Source organism: Esox lucius, chromosome 23 (genome assembly GCF_011004845.1).
Source record: "Esox lucius isolate fEsoLuc1 chromosome 23, fEsoLuc1.pri, whole genome shotgun sequence".
Lineage (NCBI taxonomy): Eukaryota > Metazoa > Chordata > Actinopteri > Esociformes > Esocidae > Esox > Esox lucius.
The window spans coordinates 15,121,761-15,141,264 of NC_047591.1; the positions used below are offsets into that span (position 1 = coordinate 15,121,761).

At 42.9% G+C, this 19,504-nt stretch overlaps 1 protein-coding gene across 5 annotated transcripts in view; it reads left to right on the plus strand.

Moving 5' to 3' along the window:
* The window catches only part of anks1b (ankyrin repeat and sterile alpha motif domain containing 1B), a 152,086-nt gene that overhangs the window by 67,283 nt on the left and 65,299 nt on the right, over positions 1 to 19,504 (plus strand). For all 5 annotated transcript variants that reach the window (XM_029117186.2, XM_029117188.2, XM_029117189.2 and 2 more), the window contains one exon: positions 12,531 to 12,684. In XM_029117186.2, coding sequence (XP_028973019.2) covers positions 12,531 to 12,684 — 154 coding nt within the window. The remainder of the gene's footprint in view (positions 1 to 12,530; positions 12,685 to 19,504) is intronic.

Consider the following 19,504-nt stretch of genomic DNA (forward strand, 5'->3'; position numbering starts at 1 on the left):
CATAACACTTAGAATCGTGGTTACATTGTTTTCATCAAATTATTTTTCACTTGGTATACAGACTTCAAAACACTTTAATGATGTGGTTTTTGTTGCTGTCTGATAGAAGCCGTGTAGCGTGCTTTTTTACAGTTGTAGAAAGTACAGCAGTAGACATTCTCATGACTAGCAACTTCTTTTTCCAGAAAAATTTCTCACTGTACTGACGAATTTGAATCTTATATTGATAATTGGGAGCCACGCCCTGAATGTCTTCAAATGATGGTGAGATCAAACTGTTTTGACTGTGTTAAATGACTGTTCAGAAGACACTGGCTCTATTTAATGTCTCTTACCGGCCTAGAGGAGATGAGTGAGTGTGTGTGTGCGTGTGTGTGTGTGTGTGTGTGCGTGTAATTACTTTCATTTTTCATGGTTAACGTTTACTGAGAACACATTAAATATGTGATTATGTTTTCACAGCTCTTATTTATAGCTGATGCATTGAGTGTGTGTGTGTGTGTGTGTGTGTGTGTATGAAATCCCTGTAAATTGTGTGTCATTACTCTCTCATAATCCGAACGACTAACAGCGTCATGATTGCGTTACCGTGGCTAATCTTTATGTGCAGCACTCCGTCTTCCTTGGAGTTTCCACGGTATATCTTCATACAGCAGCAAATGGAGTCCGCAAGAGATTGCTTCCCACTGGTTAATCCTTCTATTCAATTCAGCAGTGCCGCACAATCCAGTGTCTGCTGCTAAGGTTAATTCTTGGTTGGCGTTGTTAATGCAGTGCATTAGTCACAACGTTGTTTTTCTTTTTAACTGGCGTCAGTATTGGGCATTAGAGTTGGCCCCAGAGAAGTGCACTCTGCTGTGTGTAGGGTGGAGATGTGCAGTGCGGTTAGCTTGTTCCAAGATGACTTTAAACATACTGCAGCTATTTGTTCATTCTCAGTGCACTATTTTACAACTCCCAAAGCCAGTGGCCTGTGGTTCAATATCAGACTCATGGTTGTTGTCCTTTATCAATGTGGGCTTAATGTTGAGCACGGCCTTGGAGGTAGCTGGGTTACATTTCCTTTTACCGGTTTCTTTGTACCCCCCCCCCCCCCCTTCATTTTTCTTTGGTAACAAACAGCCCCTGCATATAGCTCTTAAAACCATCAGCAAGGGACAACACAGCATCATGTATTTTATGAGCCCTCTTGAGTCATTCTGACTGGCCCCACCAAGGCTTTTATAACCAGGAAATATACCATCATATTCCTCACAAGTGGTACTAATGAAGTTGCTGTCGAATCCAAGTGGGGGCATAAATGATCTCCTTGGAAAGGCTATTTTCAGCAAATATGTTACCTATAGTATGACATGCAGTAGGAATGAGTGCTGTCTTCTGAGTAACTTCAATAGTTAAAAGAGGCAAAAGAGCAGTGTTCGTTAGTGAGCAATTCATCAATAGGAGATCATTACTCACCTAGTATCGGTGGATGAAGGCTCCTAGCCTAGTCCCGGATCACTGTGTATGGTCATTGTCACGCTACCATAGCCACAAGTACAGACAGCAACAGGTCTGGGACCAGGCTAGAAAAAACACTGATGAGAACTAGTGACTTGCTGTACATTTCATTGTCAACCAACGCAAGGTGTTGGTATTGATATTTCTGCTGAAAGGTCTTTATCAAGACACAGGAAAATCGTTTTTCAAAAGTTGTTCAGTTAGTTTGAGCTGGAGACTGCATTTAAGATGAAGATCCTGTCCTTGACAAGCTCTACTTCGGGGATTGCAGACGTTCTGTGCCCAGATGACTCTACTGGTTGCTATAGTAACATCTCGGAAATGAAGACAAGGTGTGTGTGTGTGTATAGCACATTCCAGTAGTAAATGCCGATGCCATCACCGGATTCAAATCAGGCAGTTCTATCATGGGAAGAGCTGAGGTGAAGCTAATTAAATGGTAATTATGACACCTCATCATAAAACACATCGCTATCGTCATTATGATTATAATTATAGTCATAATTGACATACTCCATATTCCCCATCATAATTTTAGCTCTATAATTACAGAACCCCCCCCCCCCCCCCCCCCCCCAATAGATCAATACGTTCTCGATCCATTCATACACAGATCTGAAATCGAATTCCTGAAAGCAGGCGAGTCAGTGTGAGGTAACTCATTTGTGTAGGATACACTGTGCCCTGAGGTTATTTACAACACTGTGAGAATCTCTCTTATGTTGGGGGTTGTTTTTTAGGGACCTCAGTGTGTTAGGGGCTGCTGGACTGTAGGCTGTAGCTGAGTTTAGTAATTGGCGGAAGGGCACTGGTCACTCACAACTTGGCCGCTTCATTGCTTTGGTGCTGGTTGATGGTGTTTGACCTTCCACAGAGTCTCATTTAACAACTTTGAACGGTACTGGGGGACTTCCTTGTTCCGGACCAACGGCCACCAGCTGCACAGACACCTCCGATAACGGGAAGTGGTCCATGTTGCATTGCGCAGCTACTGTAGAGACCAGGTGGGGAGAAGGCAGAGGCCATCCTGTCACAAATGACATGGGTCTAAACTCTTTTGCTCTTGCTGACTCTGCCCCCGAACACCAGGACAGATTTTTAGTAGTCAGCACTCCGCGGAGCCGGAACAGCTTTGGAACAGCCAGCAAAAGGTCTTCATAGGCAGGGTCCGACAAGGTGTGACAGAAGGAAGCATCGGAGGGCAACGGGCGCCTTGGGGGGTTTGGGTCTGTACATCAGAGCACAGCAACCCATTGCGCTACTGAGATACTAATTTTGTCGGTGCAGGCCTTGAGATCTTTAACTTGTGCTGTAAGAAAGATAAAAAACTCAAGAGGTTGCATGAGGAAAAAAATAATAATCTAAAAAGACAGAGGAACATACATAAGATACAACTTGCTTTACAGTAATAACTGTGTTGTCCACTGTGCTTTCTATCTTCAAGTTACATTCAGGTCCGACCTGAGTCTAGCTCTTCAATGAAGAAATAGTCATTGAATTGAGCTATTGAGGCAAATACCTCAGTTCACCTCCTAAAGTATTTTGCTCTCTGTTTTGTAATCACTTCATCAGTTTAATGACCACTGATGGTTTTCCGTGGTCAGATTTCCCTAGTTGTTTTTAATAGCTGTGTAGTTGACGTACTGTATATAAGTCTTTCTCTTTCACCTGCTTTAAAAGAACGCCTGAATGTTGGTTACGTTTTTATCAAGACGCAGTTAGCTTATCTTTTGCTCGTTCAAGCACCAGGTGTTCCACTGCAGGTTCTTTTTCAGGGAGAGCTCACTGAGCCTTAAGTGAAATGCTCTGTGACCTTCTCGTGTTATCTGTAAACTGGGGATGCCAAACAAACTGACTTGAAAGTAGGTACACTAATACACAGGGTGTGTATATGTATGTATGTATGTATTTTAGCTTTTTTGATATTTTTATTTTTTGCTGATCTACAGTGTGGGAACATCCACAGGGCGGCATGGGCACCAATGTCCATCTAAAACTCAGTTTGGTTAAGGAAGGTCCCCTTTTGAATAGGGAAGTAATTAAATGTTTCCCATGAAAATAAAGCTCTTATACTGAATTGAATTATGGCTTTATCAAATTTTGTATCCCATTTTCAAAACTTGATAGAAGAGCTTGAGTACGGCTTCCTGCAGTTTAGTTATTTTTTTGTCAGCATCTTCGAGCCAATATTGTTAGGCCCATACGCTCAACTGCACTTTAGGGCTTTTAGTTTTCTTATTCAGCTCTGTTAAAGGGAAACAGTGGCCAATACAGGCCTAAACCTGTGATTTAGACGTGGACTGTCCATCAATATGTGCACTTTTCTCCCCCATTGACAGCAAGGCAGATCAGCAGACTGACAAGGTTATGGGCCTCCAGACTTACAGCTAAGTAAGGCTACAGTACATACAACTTTGACCTTAACAAATTAGGGAAGTGTCATTGACTGTCAGATTGGACATACATTTTGCTTGCTACCTTTTCGGTCAACGCTTATTTTACCAGGTAAGTTGACTGAGAAAAAAATCTCATCAGAACTTCCTGGAAAGAATTAAGGTTAACTGCCATACTGACATACTGCCATACTCGGGGACAGGAAAATATTTTTTTCACCTTGCCGGCTCAGGATTTGATGTAGGAATCGTTAGGTTACTGGCCACAAGCTATAAATACTTGACTAACTGTCAGCCCATATAAAATGAAATTCTGTGTTACAACACATGATAGATGAAACTGCTCACAAACACACCAGCAGCTTTTGAAATATCAGACACATCATCGAAAATACACCAACATTACACCAGATGTAACCAACATGACACCAGACACGTAACCAACATGACACCAGACACGTCACCAACATGACACCAGACACGTCACCAACATGACACCAGACACGTCACCAACATGACACCAGACACGTCACCAACATGACACCAGACACGTCACCAACATGACACCAGACACGACACCAAAAGTGGGTGCACAGCCTATGACTGGATGAGAAATGCTTTTTGAAGACCAAACATTAATTATTTGATTTGGGTAGATTAATAGATAGTTAATCTAAAAAGGTGGGTGTGTTGTGCAAAAGACAAACTGGTTTAGGCTGTAGAAAAAAACAATAAAAAAGGTTTCGATCACTTTTTCTCTTACCTTTCTTAGAACCAAATGCTTTTGATCAAGTAGACTTTATCTCTGTTCTTTATCACTGAGGACATTGTGATGGTCTCAGAGGATCTATTGTCTTCTCATATCCTGTTCCTCTACGTCACCCCCCCACCCCCTGACACACACACACACACACACACACACACACACACACAACCCCTGTCTTTACTCCTCCTCTAATCAAATGCCCTTTATGACCGGATGCTTGCGAATTACAGCCTTAATTCGTTCAAATGCACTACAGTTGGAACAGTTTGTGCGGGAGAGCGACAGAAAGGGAGACTGTCTGAACTGTACCAGTGCCTTGGGGACTGAAAGGAGGAGGACACAGGGTGAAAGGGGAGATATAGAGTGCCAACAAATTGCGGCGTTATGTTGGACGCAAGGAGACCGAGAAAGAGTTTTGAAGAGACATGTATTGAGACAAACACACACACACTCTCTACAGTACATACCAGACACTAAGTTGGGGCACCAAAGTGTCTATATGGGACGTGGCTGCAGTATCAACTGTTTTCCTATTTGGGTTACTGGCCTTACACACGCACTTGCACTCTCGCACGCATGCTCACACACACAGCTAAGAGACTACTAATTAGTGGCCAGAGGACGCCTCTGTTTGTCTGTTCTTTTCCTGTGGCAGACACACTAGTTCCTCTGTCTCCTATCTCTCCCAGATAGAGGGGAGGGGGGTGAGGGAGGGAGGGAGGGAGGAGAGGAAGACGTAGTGTGTGCGCTAAAGAGACTGTCTCTTGTGTGTTTGAGCACCGAGCTCATTGCGTGACACTATGAGCGGCGCTCGACCTTCTCACCCCTCGACACCAGGAAGTGAAGGTGGGATCAATTACTAACAGGTAGGCCTGATGAGAAAAGGGATGTTACTCCACTTAGTTAATTCGGCATGCCGATGGTGCCGTGGCGTCTAGTTTATACGCTTTCAGATTGAGGGAGGGTTGTTTTCAGAGTTGTTTTGGGAGGCTGACTGTGGCAGTTTACTGAGTAGCCGTGAACGGATCGGTCTTGAAGTTGAAATACTTATTTTGATCGGAGAACAAATAGAAGATCCCTGATTCTGTGTGTGTGTGTGTGTGTGTGTGTGTTTGGTGAGTGTGTGCGCGCCTCGCTGTGTATGTGTTTGCGAGAGCGGGAGACGGAGGAAATCCCTGCTTCAAAACCAAGAAACTACTTCCTCTCCCTCCCATTCCTCTGATCTCCAGTTTTCCTTTCATTCTGCAGAATTCCATTAAACTCTACTGTAGTTATTCCCAAGTAAGTTTGAGTCTATTCGCCCTGTCTCCGTATGCCATCGGGGTGGAGTGTCCGACCGAGGGAGAAAAGGAAAGGTCGGGAGAGATGGGGGAGAGGGAGAAGTAAAAGAGGCTGATGTATACTTTAAAAGTATACTGTAGGGATAAAATAAAAAGGAATATGGAGAGAAAAATAGAGAGTAAAAGGCGCTGAGTGGGATTGCGTTTCGTAGATATGAGCAAATATAATTTTTTCATTGAAAGAGAGGGTGAAACAGTGTGAATGTGAAAGAAGAGCAGGGAGAGAGAATCAAAGGACTTATGAAAGGCAGCAGAATATTTTGCTGTTTGACCTTTTTTCTGGGAACAGTTGAAAATGTCAAATGAAAACAATACTTAAAATGTATATGGGGGATGTGAAAGCAAGTCGCTATCTATTGTTGAGGAGACCGAGTGATGTACTTGGGTTTCCTTTGGATCTTTTTGTTTTCATGCTGAATAGAAGTGGTGAACTGATTAAAAGTCTCAAGCAAAGATTTTGTAGAATTCGTGATCACTGCCTGCTTGCATGACACCATCGTCAAGATGTGACTGCCGTTTGGAAATGAGGCCAGGCAGGTAGGCAGCGATCTTGGTTTCGTAAAATCTTTCTTTTCATAAGGACGTGCACAGTTGCTTTGACCGTGTTGCTCGTGGTGTTGAAGATAAGCATGAAAGGTAGCTAGAGAAATCAGATTTTTGGTTATTTGACAGTAACTGTTGTGTAACCAACTTGATGTCATTCATGTCCTGATGTCATTTAAACTTGTTGCTTCATTTCCTAGTATTGAAGTGATTAGGTGCCTAGCTAATATCCAAGCTACACAAACCTAATTTCAGGGCATCAAAAAAATTAGAACATAGGTAATGTTCTTTTTGCAGGCATAAAATAACTTTAAAAAACTAATTTGATTCTAGGCTTTTGTTAGCCTTATTGTCATCTGTCAACATAAGTACCAAATAGATGTTAATTAAAATTTTTCAAGAGAATGTTAATTAACAATCACAAATGTCCTGCTTGGCCAAGAAGTACCTCAACATTGGATTACCAAAGAATGCTAACCATTATGAAGGAAACAATGGCTGTCCGATCAATCAGAGCTACAGAAGCTGAACTGCAAGGTGCAAACTACTGGTAGTCTGGTCGAGGGGGTCTTAAGGTTTTGGCAGTTATGGCTGCCACTGGAACTGGCACTGGAACTGGCACTGGAACTGAAATGAAAGTTATCCCATCCGGGATCTGACGCCTCTACTGGCAGGCTTTAAAGTCATTGACATTTTACGTTTGACAACGTTAACTGGATCCATTTTGCAGAAACACAGAGCCTTCTGATGACTGTTAGCATATTAATATGACCAGCCTCCCATTAGAATAGACATGCTGGTCTCTTGAGTGTGCGTGTGTGAGTGTATGCGCGTGCCTGCGTGCGTGCGTGCGTGTCCATGAGACAGATTATCTAGGGAGTGATCGTTCTATTAGAAAGGATAAATAATCCTCTCAGCACACATTGTGTGTGATTGATGGCCCTGAAGTGTCTTGGTTTTGTAGTTGGAGCCCCTGACAGGAAGAGTAATGGCGGGGGGAGGGGGGGGGGTTGGTGAGGAGGCGGGGGGGGTCGATAAGGTTCAAGGGAAATAAACGCACCGGCGGTGAGGTATGGGCACTGCCATTGCCCCAGTCTCCACCGCGCCGCACCGCAGCAACCGAATGCGACAAGGTGACCAGGGAGGGCGCTCTATTGAAGTTTTAGTAATGATGATGAAGTGGTGCATTATTTGAAAACAAAGGCATCTTTTGCCAGAGCGTCTCCCGTGAGTAATATGTCTCCAAAAACAACGCTCCTTTTCTCCTTGTTGGTCACCCTCCATCAGTCACTGTTGGATTTGTTTGGCACGGGTGGGGAGGCACAGGGAAGCCGTTCTTATTATTACCACGCTTGCCATCTCCCAGTACTTCAGCTGTTCTCAAACTGAGTGCTTGTTCAACTTTTTGTTGTCTTTATTATATTTACTTGTTCTAGGGGAAATGCACATTCAGTTATTTGAAGGATTTTTGAAGATTTTACTTCAGGGCTTCAATGGGTTTCAGTGTTTTAAAGCAAGATTGGGCCCATCTAGTAAATCGGTAAGTTACTAGGTTGACCAATTCTGTCAACCTAACCTTTATACAGTGCCCTGTGTAATTATTGGAAAATGAAGCCATAAGTTTGGATTTGAAATCAAACAATTGCTACGTGGATAAAGTGTAGATGGTTTTAATTGGGTACATATTGGATTTACTGATTGTTTTAAATTTCAGGGAACCAAAAGTATTGAGGCCAAATCAAGCACTTGCTGTATATTTGCTGGTTCCTTCTCAGGTGACGCTCTGGAAGGCCTATACTGTTCCTTCTCAGGTGACGCTCTGGAAGGCCTATACTGTTCCTTCTCAGGTGACGCTCTGGAAGGCCTATACTGTTCCTTCTCAGGTGACGCTCTGGAAGGACTATACTGTTCCTTCTCAGGTGACGCTCTGGAAGGCCTATACTGTTCCTTCTCAGGTGACGCTCTGGAAGGCCTATACTGTTCCTTCTCAGGTGACGCTCTGGAAGGCCTATACTGTTCCTTCTCAGGTGGCGCTCTGGAAGGCCTATACTGTTCCTTCTCAGGTGACGCTCTGGAAGGCCTATACTGCAAGCATCTTCAGCTGTTTGTTTTCAGGTGTTTCAGCCTTCAGTCTGATCTTCAGCAGATAAAATACTTTGATCTTTTTGACCCTGAAATACTCCGTAGTTGCTATGTTTGAGGTCAATTGTGTTACTACATTGTGAAGAACTTGTCCATTGAGACATATCATACATTTTAGCTGGCAATGTTTCTGTACAGTTCAGAATTCATCCTCTGCTTTGTCAGCAGGAATGTCATCAATGAAGACAATTGGGCCAGTTCGAGTGGTTGTTCACCATATTTCACAGATGATGTGGTTGTTGAGCCTCTCATCTAGTCACAAAACATTTGTCAAGAACTTCTAGGTACATTGTTGAAAATCTGCAACCTGGCCCACTTGATTTTGAGGCTAACTAGTGGTTTGTACCTTGAAGTACAGCCTCTGTAGTGCAGTTTTACGTGGATGGAAGCAGATGACGTTCATGCGAATGATTGTTCCTGATCTGTTGGACATTTTCAACACACCCACTGTAGAGTTTAGCAGGGAAAGGAAGAAATTGCCAAAAAAAATTGTTTCAATGATGTTCCAGACTGTTATTTCTGGTATGCTCAAGGTTTTGTCAATTTCTTTGATACATTTTTTCAGATATTTCTGCTTCATAGTGGCTTCCTTTTTTTCCAATGACACCTCTTTAGATCTCATATTGGTGTCAAGAGCAGATATCGACAGCTGTCTAATACATGGCCAAATGATGTGATTAAACACACTGACTAACCAGAAACACCTGTCAGGCCAATTGTTCCCATGTTATTTAGCTATAACCAAGCTAATGGGCAGTACTTTTTTGTGTTCTGGAACATAAAACAACCCGTTTTAAAATGGGGAGGCATTGGGTTGTAATTTGGTTTAATGTCAACAGGGCCACTGCCATTACAATCAGCACTGGCCATTAACATTTATGATGGGTCAGAAATGCACTTCTGACAAATGTCACTGCTGCATAATTGAGCAAGATATTTAACTCAGATTGATAAAAATCCATCAAATATTGACTGTATTATAACGCATAACCCATTGCAATGTGAGACAGAAAGTCAACAGAACGGCCAGACAGTGGAATGGAGACATTTTGGTGGGACTGATCTACCGAACATCAATATATCACGTTCCTTTTTCGGAAGAACATGACACTGTTAAATTCTTATATTGATTCGTATAGTTCAAAAATAAAATGTACAAAGTGATTATACAAAACCTAACCAAATGATGGCACTGAAGTCATTTTTCAGATGGGTTGTGTCTGGTTGAATCTTGCTATTAAATGATGCATCAAAGACTTTCCTGAGGCCTAGAAACACAGCCCGGGCTGTTGCAACTTTCAACAATACAGGTAGTATGCTAATGGACCTATAGTTGCTAGCACCAGTAGGGTCTCCAGATTTAAAGATGGGCATTATGGTTGGATCCCCAACACTGATCAATGGCTGTGTTGGGGATCCTGGTTATCTGGCCAGAGACTAACCACTTTGTGGTTTTTGTTGAAGCCGAGTCAAGCCCTTACACATCTTTGAGACAATCGCCTTTTTTACCTATGACTTAAAAAGCCTCTATTATTCGTGAAAAGTGTGCATTGTTTACCGGCTCTACGCCTGAGAGTCCAGTTCAAGGGTATTATGGGTATTATATCCTATCACTGTGAACTTCCTAAGATAGTAGAATTTCTCATAGCTTGACCAATTATGTTGCAATTGAACTTGATACTATTGACAGGATAACATTGCTATTGTGTGTGAGGATATTTAAATCCCATTTAATACTTTTGTATCACACAGCAACAACATGCCATGGTTCACTGGTGATCTTTAAGGACAATAATACCCATAAGACACTCTGACACAGAGGAGACCATGTACAGGTATAGAAGGTAGAAAAAAATGCTTGAAAAATATATTTAGTCTGGCGTATGGAGTCAGTTGTTAATTGACCATAAAATAAACATTTGTCAATAGCTGTCTTAGTCTCTGGACTTCAGTCTTATTCCAAACATATGGTTTGTATTGAATTGAGCTATCCAGTCTGGAAACATTTTATGGAGGAAATGCCTTCTCAAGTGTTCTCCAGTTTGATCAAATATAGGAAAATGCTACATGCAGTTCTTCTTGCTAGTGAATTCTAACACACACAGAGACACACCTCAGTCCACCCTTGCCTTTCTGATGATTATTATATATTTTTTTATTCATTTGGCTACATTCTCTTGATAAATATGGTCTATTTACCAGACTTTAGTTAATACGGACAAAGATATAACAATGAATACTATATACTAAATAAAAAGTGGAATTGCAGTATGGTCTATTGCATTGTCTCGACGCCAGGTTGTTAATATAAAAATAAAGGCTAAATATTACAAAATTCATAAACACTGTTTTGAAAAGAAAAAGGATACAATATACACTCACCTAAAGGATTATTAGGAACACCTGTTCAATTTCTCATTAATGCAATTATCTAATCAACCAATCACATGGCAGTTGCTTCAATGCATTTAGGGGTGTGGTCCTGGTCAAGACAATCTCCTGAACTCCAAACTGAATGTCAGAATGGGAAAGAAAGGTGATTTAAGCAATTTTGAGCGTGGCATGGTTGTTGGTGCTAGACGGGCCGGTCTGAGTATTTCACAATCTGCTCAGTTACTGGGATTTTCACGCACAACCATTTCTAGGGTTTACAAAGAATGGTGTGAAAAGGGAAAAACATCCAGTATGCGGCAGTCCTGTGGGCGAAAATGCCTTGTTGATGCTAGAGGTCAGAGGAGAATGTGCCGACTGATTCAAGCTGATAGAAGAGCAACTTTGACTGAAATACCACTTGTTACAACCGAGGTATGCAGCAAAGCATTTGTGAAGCCACAACACGCACAACCTTGAGGCGGATCAACAACAGCAGAAGACCCCACCGGGTACCACTCATCTCCACTACAAATAGGAAAAAAAGCTACATTTTGCACGAGCTCACCAAAATTGGACAGTTGAAGACTGGAAGAATGCTGCCTGGTCTGATGAGTCTCGATTTCTGTTGAGACATTCAGATGGTAGAGTCAGAATTAGGCGTAAACAGAATGAGAACATGGATCCATCATGCCTTGTTACCACTGTGCAGGCTGGTGGTGGTGTAATGGTGTGGGGGATGTTTTCTTGGCACACTTTAGGCCCCTTAGTGCCTTTTGGGCATCGTTTAAATGCCATGGCCTACCTGAGCATTGTTTCTGACCATGTCCATCCCTTTATGATCACCATGTACCCATCCTCTGATGGCTACTTCCAGCAGGATATTGCACCATGTCACAAAGCTTGAATCATTTCAAATTGGTTTCTTGAACATGACAACGAGTTCACTGTACTGAAATGGCCCCCACAGTCACCAGATCTCAACCCAATAGAGCATCTTTGGGATGTGGTGGAACGGGAGCTTCGTTCCCTGGATGTGCATCCCACAAATCTCCATCAACTGCAAGATGCTATCCTATCAATATGGGCCAACATTTCTAAAGAATGCTTTCAGCACCTTGTTGAATCAATGCCACGTAGAATTAAGGCAGTTCTGAAGGCGAAAGGGGGTCAAACACAGTATTATTATGGTGTTCCTAATAATCCTTTAGGTGAGTGTAGAAATACTATTAGGTATTTAACTTGTTTGGTAATTTCTTTTACTGGGTTTATTTATTCTCTGTCTGGTGGAGCCAGTGCAATACAAGCAACCCCTTAGGTACTGTAGATTTGGCTGTTATGATTGAGGTTTTAGTGATTGAAATCATTTGTGTACTCAAAGTGAACTATTCACGATGGTGGGCTGTTTGTGTGTTCGTAAGGTACCAAGGGCACAACCATCCTACCAAAAAACCGATTCCCCTTCTACTCTCCCAGGACTCGAAGCGCTCAGCGGAGATTGCCCCTTCGCCCTCCCTCGACGTGTTCCTTCCGGAAGACGAGGACAACCCGTACGAGTCCATCGCCACCGCTGTCACCCGCAAGCCCTGCTCACTGGACGTCGCTCGCTTCAACAGCTACCCCCGTAACGGTAAGGACAGCCTGGTCGATGCGCCTCCACCCCTGTGCTACAGTCACATCACTGTAGTCAGGACTAACACCACTGGACATTTTGAGTTGATATCATGACGTAACGACACTAGCTTGGACGAGAATGGTCAGCGCCGTTATCGTTATCAACACCGTTGTAGATGATAAATTGTAAAATATCAAAAAACCACATACATACACACACACACACACACACACACACACAGTGGGTATTGAAAATAATCACCCCCCTTTAATATAATCACATTTTGTTGCTTTACAGCCTGAAATGAAGACAGACACAGTTTTTGTTTCATTCAGCTGTATTTACTCAGTGCAACTTGTAACATCAAAGTGAAAGATATAACACCAACATGTCAGAAAAAAACGAAAACTAAAAAAACAATCACTGAGTTGGAAAAAACAACCCCATAACATGATATTACCACCTCCATGCTTTACTGTAGGAATGGTGTTATTTGGATGGTGAGCTATATTGGATTGTCGCCAGACATATCGTTTAGCGTTGAGGCCAAATCATTTAATTTTAGTCTCATCTGACCATAACACCTTTTTCCACGTGGCCTTAGAATCTTCAAAGTGCATTTTGGCAAAGCTCAGTCGTGACTGCATATGGCCTTTCTTGAGGAGTGGCTTTTTACTTGCAACCCTCCCATACAAGCAACATTTGTGGAGAATTTGTGATATTGTTGTCACATGCACATAATGACCACTCCTGTTCATTAATTCCTGCAACTGCTTCAGAGTTGCTCTAGGCCTCTTGGTAGCCTCTCTGACCAGTTTCCTCCTGGCTCTTTCATCCAGTTTGGAGCGACGTCCTGACCCAGGGAGGGTCTATGTTGTACCAAATACCTTCTACTTCTTAATAATAGACTTCACTGTGCTTCTAGGCACTGATAAAGCCTTTACATTTTTTTTGTATCCATCTCCTGTCTTGTGCCTGTCCACAACTTTATCCCGGAGATCTTTTGACAATGCTTTGCCACCCATAGTTGATTGTTTTCTTCAGTTGCACTACCAAGGACTGAAATGCTTCAGGAAAAGCTTGTTTCATGCTGAGCTAATCAAAATGACCACAGCTGGTCACAGTTGAAAGTCAATTTGCTGTGTGTGCCATTGAGAAGGTGATTAACTACACCTGGTTGGGTTTACAAGTCATTTTTAGGAGGGAGGTGATTCTTTTTCCAACTCAGTGTTTCTGTTTTTTTATTTGATTTGATAATTTTTTCTGACAAGATGGTATTATATCCTTCACTTGGATGTTATAAGTTGTAAATACAGCTGAATAAAAGGCTACAAAGCAACAAAATGTGATTATTCTAAAGGTGGGTGTGTGTGTGTGTGTATATATATTCTAGTACCGACAATCCTGCTGTCATAGCTTCAGTGTAAATATTGAATGTGAACAGGTATGTGGACTCAGTGATGTTTGATACTGTAGGACATCCAGCCAATGAAGATAACCCAAACCGTCACCCAATCAGCACTCTGCAGTAAGCTCGTAATCGTTGTCATGGATACTGTATTCTATCTGTCATTGCGAAATGATGATTGATTAGGGCAGCACAGCACCCAAGAATCCCACTTCACTCCCTGCTGGTACCATGTCAGGCTACACCACAGGTTGTCCTGGCAACTGTGCCTCTGCCACAGTTGCAGTTAAGAGGTGGTGAGTCACCTGTGGGTTGTCATGGTAACTGTGGTTGAATCACTCCTGGCACTGCGGATCACCTTTTGATATTTGGTGTGGTGGGGGGGTTGCCTTTTGGATTCAAGAAACTTCAATGTAATATTGTATCCTCTTCTGGTGGTGTGTGTGTTTGTTCATGGAGAATCTTCATGTCAGTCTATTGATCTGATGGGCCTGCAGTGTGTTCAGGTCTAATTAAAACACCTCTCCACACACACACATACAGACTTCAGAGCGGTAATTTGTCTTTCAGGTTCAGCTGAGGAGGGCAAAGTAAACAAATCAGAGAAGCTCAAGGAGAACCTGGGTTTAGCCCAATCACATGTCTCTGTAATAGGAAGTGACTGTGAGTCACTTCAACGCTAATATGGATAGAGGGAAGAAACAGAGGGATTCAGAGGTAGCGAGGGAGGAGCGACTGAGAGTGGGACCAAGACTGATGGAACAGGAACCTTTAAGGAAACCCACCCTTTGTTTTAGAGAGACCATGGAGGTGGATAGTTGGAGCATAGAGATGGATAGAGGGTTGAACTTGGGCTGCAACAGGTTTTGGCATGTACCTCACTATTGACTGCTTCTGCCAGATTTTGCAAGACTGATCTGAAATGGATTTGGTATTATAATCTTTATAAGTGCCATACTAGATCCTGGGACAAGATGAAATGACATCCAGCCAGGTCATCATCACCTCAATCAATGAATATACTAGTGAAGAAAAAAAAATGGACTACTGATATACACAGTATGATCTATCAGTGAGTAGAGGAGACTGCTAACGTGGATATTATAGGTCTTTGTACAGCAAGCTGTCGTAAATGAGTGGAACTGAGGCTTTGAGGCCTGCAATCACATGCTGAGTAGTAGATAGATAGCCAGCTAACAGTGTGGTTAGCATAAAAAAAGGGTTGTCCCTCTCAGCCAATCAACCCCCAGGGTAAACACATAGGGTAGGGAATGTGACATACCCCTGTACTTTCTTTTGCCCTCTATTTATTCTTTGTCTTATATTTTCCTCTCTCTCTTTCCTCCATCTCTGCTCATTCTCTTCTCTCTTTCATCCAGTTTTTCTGTTTGCCATTTCTCCTTCCTGCCTTCCCTGCCTGGGGTTAAAGCCTAGATGTCGTTCTGTTCCAGTTCATTTCACCTCGTGATGAGGCTTTTGGAGGTGGTGTTTGGGTAATGGTGCTCTGACGAACTAACAACAACAGAAAACAAGAAGCCCAACTAACTCAGGGCCATTAGAACCTGTCATGCCCCATTGATTATAAGAGAGGGGAAAGAATAGGAGTGAGGTGTGGTGGCAGTGGTGAGGCAGTCTCTCTCACACACACACACGCGCACACGCGCACGCACGCGCACTTTTGAATCTACTTCTCAACCCCTCCCTTTTGCACCATTGAGATTTTCTCCTCCACTTGTTGGTGGCCATTTTGTATGCATCATTAATGGGGAACGGTACACTGCTCATGAATAACCGCCTGTGGCCGTGCATACAGAGTCCTCTGGTGTTGGGCTGAGGTTGTGGGGTACTACCATCAGGAGTTTGATCATCATCGTCACGTCGGCGTGCCAGTGCCGAACACAGCTGGGATCAAATTATCGTGAGACCAATAACGGTGGCGATAGGTGCGTTCACCGTGCCGTCTTAGAAAAGCACCGTCTCGCTGAGCAAGGCCAGGGAAACTCCGAAATGGATTAGGGCTTGTCACTGCTTGTTGAATCAGTGGTTAGTGCTGGGCTGGGCCGTGCACACCCTGTGGGGTCTCCATCAATGCCTCGCCGTTTGGCTCAGCTCCACAAACTGTCAGCTAAAGGCTATGAAATGATGGATGTGGATTTAGGCCAGCTGACCCGTGGTGAGCCAAGTTCCTGGTGGGCATGTTTAAGGAGGGCCTGAGAAGCAAATCACATTGAGAACAACTGATCTGTGATGTCAGAAAGGCCAGATAATAGCAATCGAATTCAATTGTTTTCAATAGCGGTGGCGCGATGTCAGTCAGGAACAGGGTGGCACACCTCTGAGATAGTTTTAGATCGCTTTGATAGTGGGACTGAGCTGATGGTGACATTTGGTGAATATCTATCTACTAAAAGCTAAACACCAAATGACTGGAACTGATAAAAAAGCCTCGCTCAAAATAATGGCTGTAGTCAAATACTTAATGGCTGTAGTCAAATACTTAGTTTAATATGTGACACACTATCACACATTAATAGTAACAATGTACAGTTCGCAAATGATTCTCTGGTTTTCTACGAGTCTTTTCATTGACGTGTTCCAGGGTCTTACTTGATTTTAACGTTAGTTTGGACAGCTGGCAGCATTGACTTGTACGACACGTTCTCCGGTAGTGTACAATTGTGTGGCTCAGTGCTCTTGAAATACAGTGGATATAAAAAGTCTACACACCCCTGTTAAAATGGCAGGTTCTTGTGATGTAAAAGAATGAGACAAGGATCAATCATGTCAGAACTTTTCCCCCCTTTAATCTTACCTATAACGTGAACAATTCAATTGGAAAAACAAACTGAAATCTTTTTAAAAACATTTTTTTAAGAACATTTTAAATATAAAACTCACACAATCTGGTTGCATAAGTTTGCATACCCTTAAACTAATACTTTGTTGAATCACCTTTTGATTTTATTACAGCTCTTTTTGGGTAGGAGTCCATTAGCATGGCACATCTAAATGTGTTCTTTATGAATGTTAATAATCTATAAGTAGAATCACTATCATACCTCAGTCAGCCATGAAATTCCAGTTTTGAAAGCATATGGTTTTGATGACACATCGGCACGTACAAAACATACTGGGGCACAATTCTCTGGGGCACATTTTGGCTTTCAAAACCAGCAGCCCAAAACGCTAGGGAACATCTTTAATGGAACATAACAACAAGACTTGCCCAAGCTGCCGTTGCTCTGCAGTTGTTGAACTCAACCATAAGTGCTCATTACCCTCACAGCACCCAAGCAAAATCAGGTACAAATCTGTTCTGGTTGCTGCTGTAACTAGATCTTCTTTTAATTGTATCAACATTCAGTTCGTGTTTCTAACCGCTACAAAAGCAAGTTCACTTCTAGTCTCAAAAACAAACCACAGCTATAACCATCCTACAGCATGCTGAACAAGATATGAACAAGAGGCTTCTATGTGATGTAAAATCGTGAGTCTATCGAGAATTTCGGTTTATCATCGACTGGCCAGGGGGTCCTACATGCCGTAGGCATTAACGGCTCAAATCAACGTAATGAGTCCAAAAGGGTCCTCCTCACTGAACGACTTGTTAAGATCAGTCGGTAAGATTAGGGCACTTCCCATCACTATTTCTGAGACACACAGCAGTTAGAGGCTGGTGTAAACACAGAGAGGCGGACGCAGGAGAGTCTGCGTGCTGGCGTATTCTGTCAGATATCCACTTCTGCCATAGAATCGGGGCCTGCTATCTGCCATGTTACTAATCATGCTTTTCAGAACATGTTGTATGCTAATCATACTGTGCAGAACATATTGTACATTTAACATTCTATATAGCGCTTATTGAATATTAATCATACTGTGTTGCATATCAACAGTAGTCCCGACACACTGAAAATGTGTCATCTGAAGCTCTGTCGTTGTTGTCGTCCCCATGTGTTCACTGTGGTCTAATAACAAACTGAAACGACCATTGCCTTACTAAAAATTGTGAGGCGGATTTGTACAAGGTGAAAAGGCGTTATGAGTAACACCTGCCATGGTATATACGGTCAATGTAACATATGATGGTAATACCAAGTGTTTTGAACCCATGTTACAGTAATGAGATGAGGCCCAGATGTTCCCCCACAGAAGATCACTACTGGAGGTATCACGCTGAGGCTGTCCGTATTAGTGTCCTGGTTTAACTTATCTCAGGGTAGTTGCAGAAATATTGGGGGTACTTGCTGCATTTTAAAGCCCAGTCTGAAAGTTTTCTGGAGTTTCTCAGGCCTGTACCCAGTGTGTGTCTGTGTCTGTGTGTCTGTGTGTCTGTCTGTGTGTGTGTCTGTGTGTGTGTCTGTGTGTGTGTCCAGGTCATTCTACAGTATAAATGGACTATTCCACCAGCCAGTTGTCAGAGCTTGGCTCTGATTGGTTAGTGCAGTATGGCATTGGAAGCATGGGAGCTGGACAGCTGTGGCACACAAACACACACACGTACACAAAAACAAGCAGCCTTTTAGCCTCAGGTTGATACCATGCTGTACTGCATTAACTAGCTTTACAGCTGCCCTGGCCTATAGACACAGACCGGTCTGTTTGTTCAGCTAACACAGGCTGTCTTTGTAGCATACAGACACACACAAACACACTCCGATTCTATCCATTCTCTCCTTCTCTCTCTCCTCTCTCTCTCTTTCTCCCCATTTCCTTCTTTCACCTATTTCTGTGCTGGTGTTCGCTAGCAAACTTGATAATTTGATCATATGATGGCAGAGTGTGTGTGTGTACAATCACAGGGCTTTTATTCATACTAACAGAAACACCCAAACGCACCCATGTCAGCGCAGTGTTCTGTGTGAAAAAGACGTCAAGATGTCGTCTTTCACCTCCTGATAGAGCTGCCAGAGGCAAGACCAAACAGGATTCGGACCAGGAGAGAGACAAACTAACAGAGGAAGAGGTAGACAGCTTACAAGACAAAATGCCTGGCTTATCTTGGAACAGTGAGGATGTTGTTCCTTAGCGGTGCAGTCTAGAACTTGATGTAGTTCTCGTGAAATGTTGATCTGAACTGTGTTCCTGTGAATATTCCGAACTCCGTTACCTCTGTTTTAAAAGTGACTGTCGGTCTGAGTACCAACGTCTCATTGGACAAATATTTGATCATCTGTTCCTTTTGTGTAGCTTGATCAGTGCTGACAGACACCACATGCGCGTACAGACGGATGCCTATCCACAGACACACATGCACAGACCCACTTGTGTGTGTGCGCTGTGTTTTATTAAGACTTGAGCCAATTAGGAGAGAGAGAAAGTTGGGCTCGGTTTGAAGTTGACCAATGAAAGCACAAGGCAGCTGCCACAGCTGAAGCTCGACTGGGATGAAAACGCTTTGCAGCTTTCACTCTCTGTGGGTACCTA